This window comes from Coturnix japonica, chromosome 13, assembly GCF_054131305.1.
Source record: "Coturnix japonica strain WE chromosome 13, WE-NBRP24, whole genome shotgun sequence".
NCBI classification, from domain to species: domain Eukaryota; kingdom Metazoa; phylum Chordata; class Aves; order Galliformes; family Phasianidae; genus Coturnix; species Coturnix japonica.
Genome location: NC_140675.1, coordinates 7,647,251 through 7,660,241, shown reverse-complemented (window position 1 = coordinate 7,660,241; position 12,991 = coordinate 7,647,251). Strand labels below are relative to the sequence as shown.

Here is a 12,991-nt window from a genome sequence, read left to right as displayed (position 1 = left end):
CAGTGAGGGCTGCAGCCATCGAGATGCTCATCATTAGAGATAGCAGCGGTCAAGAGGCTCAGGCCCATGCAGGAAGATGCTGAGAAGGGCAGCGGGCTCAGCATCTCATCCTGAGGCCAGCCTGCCTGAGGAGGCCACCTCCAGCCCCTCTGGTGGGGGGCCATGGCACACAGGGGATGAGCATCAGCCTGAAAAGAGCAGAGCTGGGCTCCTGCAGGTAGGGCAGGTAGAAGGCAGGCACAGAATGGGCAGCAGCCATCACCGGCTGCATTCCATTGCGTCACAATGGGCTGCTGTGTGACATGGAACCCAGGAGCAGCATCAGAGTGGCTGCAGGGTGGTGGGTGCCACATCCTGGAGGAGCTTCTGGCAGACGACTGGAAGCATCTGGAAGGGGTGAGCTCCCACGTGGCTGTTGCCAACAAGGAGCAACCTGCGCGTGTGATGCACACCAAGATAAGCTGGTGGGAGGACGGCCCCGCAACGGGCCGTGCCTCCAGGAGTCCATATGGCACCACCGAAGGTACGGGGATCCACAGCCAGCACACGGCACCGCTGCCAATGGGTCCTGGCAGCGAGTGGGCCGGAACCAGCACTCTTCCTCGGGGCTGTCTCTCTTTGGGATCAGGGACGACGCTGACCCTTTTCACCTGCCATCCCGCTCTGAGGCAGTCGGGGTGCTGGGAAGGGGTAGATGGGCTGCAACCTGCTTTCCAATCAGAATGAGTGGATGCAAGTGGAGTCGGAGGTGTTACAAGGAGAGGCTCTGGATTGGAACATGGAGAGCAGAGCTGGTGTGTCCCAGCAGGCAGGCGTAGTCAGGTGCCCTTTGGAGCCTGCTGTTGTTGGCGCTGAGCTCAGGAGCCCCATCAGCGTGGTGCTGCGTGCTGCGTATGGCAGCGCCAAGAGATTCCCTTGTGGAAGAAGGGGGAGGATGAAGGAGGCCGAGGGCCCTTTGCTCAGGGCCGGCTCCTCTGTGGCCTCTTGCTGGCCGGAGAGAAGGGCTGCCCGCTGGGCACAGGCAGTGCCTTCTGGCTCCCGTGCTGTGCCCTGTCCTCCAGCCCCCTCCTCATGCCATGTGGAACGCCAGTTCCAGCAGTGCCAGCAGTTAGAACCCTGTTGGGCCATGTTAGAACCCTGGCCTCAGATGTCACCTTGTTCACCACTGCCCCACGCAATGCACTCGCCTCTTAGAGCTCTGGCCATTAACAGCCATGTGGGGGCCTAAGAGAGCGAGGCAGGAGGAAACCCAACATTTAGGTGGGAAGATGGTTCTGGGGACCGTGGGGTCGAGGAGGAGGAGGAGGGGGCCCACCAGGACCATCAGGCGGCAGACACGCAAGCGAGCCCATTGCCATCGCGCCTGGACCAGGCGCGTGACCACCTCTGTGGAGCCCATGGAGGTGGATCCACCTGAGGATGAACCCATGGAGGTGGATCCACCTGAGGATGAACCAATGGAGGTGGATCCACCTCCAGATGAACCCATGGAGGTGGATCCACCTGAGGATGAACCCATGGAGGTGGATCCACCTGAGGACGAGCCCATGGAGGTGGATCCGCCTGATGCACAGCTGGCCTGGCACCACACCACCGTGCCAGGCCCTGCAGCAGTGTCACGGGTTACTTAGATTTACCTATGCCTGTGACAGGGGAAGCCAACCCGTGAGCCCCCCTCCCCGGGGCCCGGAAAGGAGGGGGAAAAAGGGGAGTGGGATAAAACAGTGACAATCTAAGGAGGAAAAACTTATTTTACTAAATATGATATCAAAATACAAGATAACACAATATAATATAATTGAGGCTAACAAATCGAACGAAACAGAGAGAGAGAGTCCCCGAAAACCGAGAGGCCTACTGTGAACTCTAGGCGACACGGCTGGAACGCTTCCCACTCTCCGAGAAGTTCAAGAGAAGAAGGAGGGCACTCCAGCCTGGGAACGAGATTATATAGCGTCCTGGTCCTGTGACTTATCATTACCCCTGTTGTTCTCTGGGATATGTAGTCTTCTTCTGTGGACTGCACATTCAATAGAAGTATCCATGATGTGGAATACTGATAGCAAAATTACGAAATTACAAAACCATGACAAGCAGTACCACCTCAGCTGCAGCATCACTGGTCCAGGCGCTGGGCTCCGTACCGTCTGCGTGGCCCCAGCCCCCGGCATTAGCCGGGTGGCTTCATTTAACATCATCTCCTCTTCTGAGACCTTGCGGGCCCCCAGTTCCATCTGAATCCTATTTTTATTGTTAAATTTAGTTAGTTAGGATTAGGTGTTAGGAGTAGGTTATTGTTCACGTTTTATTGTTAGGTGTAGATTTTTGTTCCTGTTTTAGAGTTAGACATAGGTTACTGTTCGTACTTAGAGCTGGGTGGGTTCCTACCAGCAGCTGGCAGCAAACAGAGCTCACTTGATAAGCACACGTCTGCTTTCTCACCCAATGCCATGAGTGCTGCTTCATGAGTGCAGAGGTCTGTGACATCTCCGAGGGATGGGTTTTGCATCTTGTGACTTTTCTGTTGAAGATTGTCAAGGAGCAGAGCGTGAGTGGCTGTGAAATGCAATTGGGCTTCATGGAAACAGTCTGGAGCTGTGTCTGGAGCTTCGTGCGTGGCCATTGTAAGGTAGGTGTGCCTTACTGTAAGCGTGCACTGAAGCAGTGTTGGTTAAGCACAGCTCACTCCTCTGTCTTCAACAGATCAGCTTTCTGCACTCTATTTCTGTGACTGGCATTGTAGAGCACAGCAGCAGCAAGGCCGCGAACACGTGTACAACCAGGTATGTGAACATGGGAAACTTCAATGGTTAGAATAAGATTGCTGTTATTATTAATAAGGCAGTGGTCACGCGTGTGTGCTGGAGCTCAGGGATAGTTTTATTCTTGCCTGTTGAGCTTTTCCCTTATTTGACATCCACCCATCCTCTCTTGCTTCTCTTCCCTTTCAGTTGTTAGAAAGCTCCCTGACTGTTTCCCAATTGATTCTTGTAGGACTCGGAGGGTTTTGAGTCTAAGACTTGGGAGACGGTGAAGAAACCCAAGGCAAGTGCTGCTCAGCTGAGCAAGAAAGCCAAGAAGGAAAGCAAAAAGAAACGATAAGGGCTTGAGCAGGAAGGCACAAAGGACAGCAGAATCGCCTGGAATGCTTCCTCAGAGGTGCACCAAAGGACACACACTGTGTGGTCCGGTTTTCACACCTGGCTGTGCTTTCCCTTTCGTGGACTGCAGAGAGGAACTATGGAAGCTGTGTCTTTATTCATTACCAGCATCCCGCCTATTTGATTTCATATTGAAATGTATTTTGGATGCATTTTGCATCTCTTTGTTGCAAATAAAAGCGAAACAAACATTTGAATAGTGGTGCTGCCTCTTTCAATAGCCGCTCAAAACGTGCCTGGCTTGTGCTTGTAATCACAGGCTTCATGTGATTACATGTGAACACACATGAAGTGTTTGGCTTCACGTCCCTCCCTGGAAATGGAGCTGCTTGTCCCACGTTTCCGTGTTGGTGTTCCCAACTGGTGGCCTTTCAGCTCAGCTGGAACTGCTGGCGATGGACTGTGAGCATCCCCTGCTCTGTGAGGGCTGAGAGAAACAAAAGCAGTGCGGGAGGAAGAAAGGTATCCCTGAGCCTTGAGCTTGCCTCTCTTCCCTGTTGGCTTTTCAGGGTTCTGATGCACTGTCTGTTGCTGTTTGCATTGGGAAGTGCAGCTGCATGTGGGCAGCCATGTCGTGCGCTTCAGCTTCTCATCTACCCACAAGGAGGAGTTCAAGTGTGGGTGAGATGGTGAGAAGAGCTGGGCTGGGAGTGGAGCAAGGAGGAGAGGGCAGCGGGAGGGCTGCAGGTGAACGTGCCTTGGGCCCAGAGCCACCTCCATCCCTTCTGGTGGGGGCCATGGCACACAGGGGATGAGCATCAACCTGAAAAGAGCAGAGCTGGGCTCCTGCAGGCAGGGCAGGTAGCAGGCAGGCACAGAATGGGCAGCAGCCATCACCGGCTGCATTCCATTGCGTCACAATGGGCTGCTGTGTGACATGGAACCCAGGAGCAGCATCAGAGCGGCTGCAGGGTGGTGGGTGCCACATCCTGGAGGAGCTTCTGGCAGACGACTGGAAGCATCTGGAAGGGGTGAGCTCCCACATGGCTGCTGCCAACAAGGAGCAACCTGCGCGTGTGATGCGTACCAAGTTAAGCTGGTGGGAGGACGGCCCCGCAACGGGCCGTGCCTCCAGGAGTCCATATGGCACCACCAAAGGTACGGGGATCCACAGCCAGCACACGGCACCGCTGCCAATGGGTCCTGGCAGCGAGTGGGCCGGAACCAGCACTCTTCCTCGGGGCTGTCTCTCTTTGGTATCAGGGATGACGCTGACCCTTTTCACCTGCCATCCCGCTCTGAGGCAGTCGGGATGCTGGGAAGGGGTAGATGGGCTGCAACCTGCTTTACCTTTGCTCTGCAGAGCGAGTGGCCGTCTGGGACTCCGTGGCCGTCTGTGTGCAACAACAACTCCTGCTGCACAAGGTGGGTCAGCACCTGTTTCCTGCCGGTCCCCTTGGAGAGCTGGGCAGTCCCCTTGGCCCTGGGCTGTGCAATGCAGTGACTCTTCCCCTCCCCAGAATGCAGGTTCTTCATAGGGATGTCCCACTCCAAAGTCCCTATGAGGTTCTTCATAGGGATATCCCCCCCTTGAAGTCCCTATGAGGTTCTTCATAGGGATGTTCCCCTCTTGAAGTCCCTATGAGGTTCTTCATAGGGATGTCCCCCCCTTGAAGTCCATATGAGGTTCTTCATAGGGACATCCCCCCCAAAAGTCCCTATGAAGTCCCAGTGGGCCTCCCACAGGTGCAGCACTGCTTGTGGCAGGAGGTGCTGGATCTCAGCGCTGCTCCCAGCTGCTGGAATCCTGGATTCCATGAAGCTGCTTCTGCTGGGGCTGCCATGCTGCAGTTTGGAGGGTGGTGGGAAGGAGAGGGGTGGGCAGTTCCTTCCCAAATGACTCCCAGTCCCCAGGCCAGCACCTCTCAACAGTGGCAGATGATACAGCAGGGCCTGAAGCACGGTCCCTGTGCAGGGAAACTCCCAGGCCCTCCTTCAGCCTTAACCCTTGGGCCCTTCCGTTCTCTTCCACTCGTAGGGGATCCGAATTCCTACCTTCGGTTCCTTCGACATCGTCTTCAAAGAGATCAGGGCTAAGGAGGGCACCCTGGTTGTGCAGTGGCCGGCGTTTCGCCTGGCCAGGAACCTTCTGGACGTCCACAATCTGACAGGTGATGAGGAACTCCTGACAGGTAGGAGGAGAATTCAACCCTTGCTGGCAAACAGGACGGCTGCCTCCACTTTCAGAAGCAAACCAGCCCTTCCATGGAGCCCATCCAAACACAGGGCCGTCCTGGGTGGTGAATACAAGTAGCACTCAGAAGTAGGGGCAGGAGGGCTGCTAAGTGACCAATTCTGACCACCTGGTGTGATTTTACAGGCCATAAGGAAGTGGTGCCCCTCAAGTACACCGAGGTGGCCTCAACTGCATCGGTGTCCCGGCACAGAGTGGAGGCCTGCATATGCAGCACCACATCCCTCATCTCCCGCTGCCTGAGGAACGGGGAGAGCGTTGCCTTTGTCCTGAAGGACATCGGGGTCCTCTTCTTAGAAGGAGCACGAGTTCAAATGAAATTCTACTACGACTTCCTCGAGAAGGTCTGTGGGAAAGCCAGTCTGGAAACAGCAGTTTTCAAGGTGAGCTTTTGGGTTCTGCCTGACCCGGGCAGTCCCACAGCCCTTACCCTGCCTGCATATGGCCTGCCAGAACCCGGCCAGCTGCTCAGGCAGCCAAGAGAGCTATGGTGCTGTCAGCTCTCCCTCCGCTCCCGAGTGCTTCAGCCATCACAAGGATGTTCCACCGCCTCCCTGATCCTCCCCTGCAGGTCCCCTGGCTGCTGGACATGGTGGTGTCCCGGGTGGCAGAGGTGGCCTCCCTGACACTCTCTGGCCGGGTCATCGTCTTTCCTGAGTGAGTATGTTTGTGGATGGAGCCTCTGCTCAGCGCAGCTGCTCGGCTCTCCCTTGCTATCGTTTCCTCCTTGTGACCACAGCTGTCCTGCCATGAGGACTCTGGGCAGCCAGTGTTGTTTCTGTGCTGCCACATGGGATGGGCAAACAAGTCTGGTGGCAGCCTCTTGTGTTGCAGCTTGTCCTCAGCCATCAGAGGGGCTGGGGGGAGGCTGAGCACTGGGGGGATGCCTCATTTGGTGCTGTAAGTCTGTCTGGATTGCCAGTCATAACTGTGCTGTCTGCAAAGGATGTGCCGTTAACCAATGACCTGAGTAATGCAGCTGCCTGCAGTCCCATGGAATGATGGCATTACCCCATAGAGATTGCTGGTTTACCTGGGGAAAACAGCCTGATTTGACTGTGTGTGCAAATCAGACCCGACAGGTGACCCCACATGGGGGGGAGTTAAGCAGGGTGGAGAAAGTCACCGAATCTGGGCACGGGGCCTTCACCCAGCTCCACAACCAGAGGGGTGTTTGCTGTTGAAGTCAGTATATCAGGCTCCCCTGGGGTCTGCTGACAGCTCAGGACTCAGGTTGTGCTGTTGCTTAGGGAACTATAATGGAGCAGATGATCCACAGCATTTCCTCCTGGAGCCTTTACCTTCTCTCCAGAGGTGGGCACTTTGAGAATCCACCCTTGGGACCTATTTACACGTCCAAGAGCTGTAGAGGTTTCTGTGAGGAAGATCTGATGGTAGAGATGAAGGAATTTAGGTGATGTTTTCATCCTTTTGAGGCCTGGATTTCTCAGCTGGGTGACCCCCTTTCCCAGCACAGCCCCTGGAATTGGGGCACAGGCAGCTTTGGGGGATGCTGGACCTTGATGCAGTGTGAAAATCAAACTGTGAGCAGGCAATCCCGGTGGGCAGCAAAGGCTGCTGAGTCACGCCTCCATCCTCTCCTTCTGTACAGGTTTAAGTTGGAGTTTATCCACAAACCACCTCCCAGGAAACCATCCAAGGCATCCAGGGAAGTGCCTGGTGAGGGCAAGATGGAGAAAGAAGAGGGTTTGGGTGTGCCACCTCTTGGCCGGGACAAGAAAGGTAAAGCAGCAGCCAGCTCCTTTCCGTGCCCCACACAACCAAGCTGCCGTGGGAAAAGCCCCACTCAGTGATCACCCAATGGCTCCAACTCATGCAAAGATTCAGGCCTCTCCCAGCCACATGTTGGTCTCATGAAATGAGGATGCCTCATAAAATCTAAGGTGCAGGATGCGATGTTCCCACGTGCCCCCATCCCTGGGTATGGCAGGAGGGGTGGGGGATCCTCGGCCCCGTCCTCCCTTTGGGCAACGAGCCCCTAGAAGAGGCTGTCAGCTCACAGACACCACTCAGCTCCTCTTTCCCAAAGCAAAGGTCAGGAAAGCGGGCCCAAATCTGAGCTGCACCCCTGAGAGGAGGAGCTGGGCAAGAGGGACAGACGTCCCTGGAGGGAGGGAGCATCTGCCAGGGAAGTGGAGCGGCCCCCCTGGATGGTTTGGGACAGGCCTGAGCAGCCCTGCACGTCCCAGAGATGGCAGATTGACAGCGAATCCCCTCTGATGAGATGTCTTCTTCCCAGGGCCAGGAAAGATCCCTGAGCAGCCATCCTTACATGGCAGACGGAGCACTGCCCATAGAGGAGGCACAGGTTCTTTTCCCAAAACAAGGGTGGAGCAGAAGAAGAGCTCTGTGCCCAGGTGAGGCTGGGTGCTCGGGGTTGGGATCCTCATGGGGCTGAACCAGCAAGGGCCCATTCTCCAGCCCCACTTCCTGGGGCTGTCCGGCACTGCTGAATGCAGAGCATGGATGGGTAGTATGTGGCTGCTGTGAGATCACAGGGCTGGTTCCCTTCTGGCCCTCAAGAGAACCCAAGGGCAGCCTGTGAGCTCTGCTTGGGGAAGGCTGTGCTGCAGCCAAGGCTGCAGGATGTGGCCCCAAAGGTGGCTGCAGGATGTGGCCCCAAAAATGTCACACACTGTAAAGCATCTCCTCTGCTCTGCTCTTCTCTTTCAGTCAAGTTCCAGCGGTCCCGGCGGTGTCTTCACCCAAAAAGATGGCTGTGCCCAGCAAAACCCAGAGTGAAGGCACGACCAAAAGCACTGCACCACCCACGGGTCCAGCACGGGCAATAAAACCCCACAGGTGCACAGAGGAACAAGGTGCGGTGAGGCCGGCACTGAGCAGCCAAGGTCAGCACAAGCTGACAGCACAAAGTAAAGCAGCAGAGCCAGGCCGCACTCGTGGAGTGGAACCTCAGAGCTGCCAGGAAGGAAGAGGAGCAGCAAAGCCGCTGCTGAGCAGCAAAAGTGATGGGAAACACACAGCCAGAGCTCCAGCACAAGGCTTGGGTCGGGCTCAGGCTGCTGGAGCTCAGTGGGTCAGAAAACAAGCAGTGAAGCCAGCACTGAGCAGCCAGCCTCAGGGCAAAGTCATCACCAAAGGGAAGGCTCCAGAAATACGTCCAGCACAGCCTCAGAGTTTGAAAGAAGAAAGAGGGGTGGTGAGACCGGCACCAATGAGTCAGTTTGTGGGCAAATCCATAGCCAAAGCTCCAGTACCAAAGGCAGGTGGAGCCCAGGCAGTGCAGTCTCAGAGCATCAGAGAAGGACGAGGAGCAGAGAAAACCCTCAGTGATGGCAGAGTGCCGGAGGCAAACAAGGCGGAGCTGAGTGGCCCTCATGCAGCCCGGCCTCCATGGATAATACCCAAGATAGCGATTGAATCGCCATCGAGCTCTGAGGGCAGCCTGCCTGGGAAGCCCGTCTACGACAGATCCCTTTTGATGCCACCACCACGCAGCTTCAAGCGCCAACAACGGTCCCGAGACAGGGCACAAAAGAGGTGTGTGATTCCTACCCGTATCGCTGTAGGTTGCCATATCCTTGTAGGAAAGCAGGGGTGGAGGAACAGGGTGGGGGGACTCTCCTGAGACCCCTTGGCTCTGAGGGATGGGATGGCTGAATTCCCTCCAGCCTTGGGCTACTGCGACACTAGAGGAGAGTTCCTCCTCCTCCAATGCCACGCTGTGCTCTGTTGGCACACCCAGCACACCAAGGCTGATTCTGCAGCATGTGGAAGGCCCAGCTAAGTGTGAGTCTGCTCAGGGTTGGAGAGGAACCCACTGCTTTCCAGCTCGTAGCTCCTCCAGTTCCCTGATGTTTTGGGGGTGGGGGGGTCGCTCAGGAGCAAAGTAATTCAGCTGGACACCGAGGGGGGAGGGAGAGAGAGGGAGTGAAATGGCTGCCCTGCCCTCAGCATCCTGAGCTGAAGTCTCCGACGGGGTCTGTTAGTGGGCAAAGAGCTCTCCAAACCCGCCCTGTTTTTGAAGAGTTCTTCTCCCGTTACAGAAAACAATCGGCCTTGTGAGCGTGGGGGTGCATGGAAGGCTATTGGAGCGAGATGAACAGCAGGTGGAAGCAAGGCTGAGAACCAAGGGCATCTCTAGAAGAGGAGGAGAGCCCTCTTCTAGGGGGGATCACGGCGGAGGAGGCGAAGAAGTCGAGCTACCTGAACATCGTGGGCATGGTGGGCTCTATCGACAACGACTTCTGTGGCACCGACATGACCATCGGCACCGACTCAGCACTGCACCGCATCATAGAGATCGTGGACACCATCACCACCACAGCCCAGAGGTGAAACAGAGTCTTCTCAACCATCAGTGTGAGAAGGACCGCGTTTGCTTCTCTCCCTTGCTGTTGGTGGATGAATCAGGTGGGAAGCATGAGGAGAACAGAACAAAGCATGCAAGACAAAAGCACTCTGAAGTTGCTTGGAGATCTCAGGATAAAGAAACATGCCAAAAATATCTCACACCAACAATGAAGACTAATATTGAGCTGTGAGTTTCCACAAATGGTGATGGTAGTTGTTTTAGTTAATCCTGTCCTCCTGCAGGTTCCCTAACGTTGGTTCTGTTGCTTTCTTCTAAGAGAAGTACAAAGAATTATCCATTTCAATAAAAAGGTCTCTCTTAGGTACCACTCTTTACCCTTGGAAAAATATGGTTTTCTTCCCAAACTAATGCTTTTCATCTCTACAAACAGCATTTTATTATCCATTTCAGACAAATTTCCGATGTATTTCACACTAATATCAAGACTTACACCAGAAAAAAATGTGTTCTCTCTTAGGTATCACTCTTGAATCTTGCAAAAAATTCATTTTCTTACCAATACAAAGCTTTTCATCATTACAAGTAGCATTTTCTACCCAAAAAAGTGGTTTTCATCCCCAATAGAAATCCTTTTCTCTACAAATGGTCCCTTGTAGCAACATATGAAACACTGTTATTGGAATACCTGTTTCCCTCTTCAAAATAAGGACATTTCCAACAGAAATATCGATTTCTGACAAATTTTAGAAGAATGTCACACAAATATCAGTACCTATCCCAGAAATAAAAAGTTTTCTCCTAATAATCATTCTTTATCCTTGCAAAGACATGGATTTCTCACCAAAATAATGCTTTTTATCCCTTTAAAATAGCGTTGTTTCCCAGAAATACTGGTTTTCATCCCCAGAAGAAGACATTTTCTCTACAAAATGAAGCTTTCTAGCAAAATAGTGTGATAAAATGTTTGCTCATTAAGACTGGGATGTGGTAGCATTGTGGTGGAGTGCTTGTTCATTAGGACCGGGATGTGATGGTGGAATATGGAGGCCACAAGGGTTGCAGAACACTCTAATTTTATGGGTAGATTGTGTACTCTGCATAGTTACAGGCAAAGCGCGCCCCGATGGATACAAAGTTTCACGGAAGGACCAACCAAGGAACGACACACCAAGTCGCACGATCACGACCGACCAATTAAAGGACAATACGCTCGGGATGGACAATACAAAAGAAGTTGCAAGGGACGGGACGGCGCGGCAGTTGGAGGAACGATAATCCCCCTGTCGCCCAGCGCTGAATTGCCTTTTTGTTTTACCCACTACAATTAATAAAAGTTTATAATTGGAACATTATTGGCTCATTGCTTATAAACTGATGACAATTTGGTGCCGTGACTCGGATGGGAATACTGGCGTAGGTACAAGGAGCCTGAGGGGGCGCCCCGCCTAAATAGGCGGCCTCGGCTCCTATCCTCCCGCCCTACTCCCGCCGACGATCCGAAATTTAAAACACAAAGGCAAGGAAAAACCGGTTAACCCTTTAAATTTCGTGCATGAAAGTCCGGACGAAGACGCAGGACAGGTGAGTATAGTCCGGTCTGGGTCGGGAATCCGGCGTGTGACGAGTGTTGTGTGTGAGTGAGAGGGGAGCCGGTAGCCGGCATCAACCCAAGCGAGTGCGGACCCCACAGTAGTGCGGTTCCCATTGCCCGCGAGGGCGTGGGCCACGACCTGGGGGAAGTGAGTGAACGCAACACTGAGTGAGGGCACGCCGAAGGGTGGGTACAGGGTATAAGCGGGACCCTTTCACCACCACAACCCCTAGAGCTACGGGCACTAGGGAGGATTACTATTAGGTGTTCCCCTAGAGCTATGGGCACTAGGGAGGATTACTATTAGGTGTTCCCCTAGAGCTACGGGCACTAGGGAGGATTACTATTAGGTGTTCCCCTAGAGCTACGGGCACTAGGGAGGATTACTATTAGGTGTTCCCCTAGAGCTACGGGCACTAGGGAGGATTACTATTAGATGTTCCCCTAGAGCTACGGGCACTAGGGAGGGTTATTCTTAGGTATACCCCTAGAGCTACGGGCACTAGGGAAGGATAGTATAATATTGCATCCTAGAGCTACGGGCACTAGGGGGAGCTACAGACGTTGAATAAAACAAGAGAGCAAGAAGTAAAGAACGAGATGGGGCAGTGTAAAACTAAACCATCCGCCCCTTCTAAACGACCATCCATTCCTAAGGACTCACCTCTAGGGTTCATGCTAAGTGCCTGGACGCACTATCCAGGAACAAGAAACAAAGATAAGGCAAAGATGATTTATTATTGTGTAGAAATTTGGAGCGGACAACAAATTGGCCCGGCAGTATGGTGGCCTAAGTATGGTTCTAATGAAAATTGGGTACAACAGCAATTAAATTTTTGGGTAAACTCCAAAACCCCTTTCAATCAAGAAGTGACTATGCAGCAGTATGGGTCACTCGCCCGGAGGGTTTAGGAGTCCCCATTTTTAATTTGACACGAACAGAAAAAGATGTCGAAAAACGTAAGCCTTGAAGGGAAGAGGAGGCCTTAGTGGGACCCCCACCATATGCTTTACCACCAGCAATTCCCCTACCTTCTCCTCCTCAGTTGGATCATGGGCAGATGGATTCGAGAGAGGGAGAAGTACAAAAGATAGAAGGGGGAGGGCCTGTGACACGGGCAAAGGCACAACAAAATAACCTCTACCCTTTAAGAGAAATGCCCATGGGAGGTCCACAACCTCAGATGGGGTTTATATCAGTGCCCTTAAATTCAGGGGATGTTAGAGATTTTAAGAAGGAAATGGGTAATATACTAGAAGATCCCCTGGGGGTGGCAGACAGAGTAGATCAGTTCTTAGGGCCAAATGTTTATACCTGGGAGGAACTACAATCTATTCTAAGTATACTGTTCACAGCAGAAGAGAGAGGTATGATTAGGCGTGCAGGGATGCGCATTTGGGATGCTCAACATGCCCACGGGCCCGCTGCGGATATTAAATGGCCCTTACAGAATCCGCAATGGGACCATCAAAATCAACATCATAGGACTCACATGCAGGACCTGCAAACTATCATTATCCAGGGCATTAGGGAGGCAGTCCCAAGAGGTCAGAATATAAATAAAGCTTTTAATGAAAGACAAAAGAAGGAAGAGACACCCACTGAATGGTTGGAAAGGTTGCATAAAAATTTACAACTATATTCAGGGTTGGATCCCGATACACCGATAGGACAGGCTTTGCTCAAAACCCAGTTTGTAGCTAAGGCTTGGGAGGATATCCGGAAGAAGCTGGAAAAGATGGAAAAC

The 12,991-nt window shown here is 53.2% G+C and overlaps 2 protein-coding genes across 3 annotated transcripts; both read left to right on the top strand.

Annotated features, from left to right (window-relative positions):
• The first annotated feature begins 1,148 nt into the window (after positions 1-1,148).
• LOC146758660 (uncharacterized) lies at positions 1,149-3,344 on the top strand. Of its 2 annotated transcripts, none has more exons than XM_085513729.1 (3): positions 1,149-2,629; positions 2,704-2,783; positions 2,952-3,344. In XM_085513729.1, the coding sequence occupies exon 1, from the start codon at positions 1,215-1,217 to the stop codon at positions 1,629-1,631; it is 417 nt and encodes a 138-aa protein (XP_085369855.1). In that variant the 5' UTR covers positions 1,149-1,214; the 3' UTR covers positions 1,632-2,629; positions 2,704-2,783; positions 2,952-3,344. The 2 variants fall into 2 exon arrangements, with proteins under 2 accessions (XP_085369855.1, XP_085369854.1); XM_085513728.1 differs by having other exon boundaries at positions 2,995-3,337.
• Positions 3,345-4,092: 748 nt separating this feature from the next.
• On the top strand, positions 4,093-10,158 carry LOC107306925 (uncharacterized). The gene is made up of 9 exons (XM_085514904.1): positions 4,093-4,259; positions 4,465-4,526; positions 5,140-5,293; positions 5,482-5,738; positions 5,927-6,012; positions 6,968-7,098; positions 7,616-7,733; positions 8,050-8,902; positions 9,384-10,158. Exons 1-9 carry the CDS (start codon positions 4,145-4,147, stop codon positions 9,879-9,881), a joined length of 2,274 nt encoding a protein of 757 aa, XP_085371030.1. The 5' UTR covers positions 4,093-4,144; the 3' UTR covers positions 9,882-10,158.
• The last annotated feature ends 2,833 nt before the right edge of the window (positions 10,159-12,991 follow it).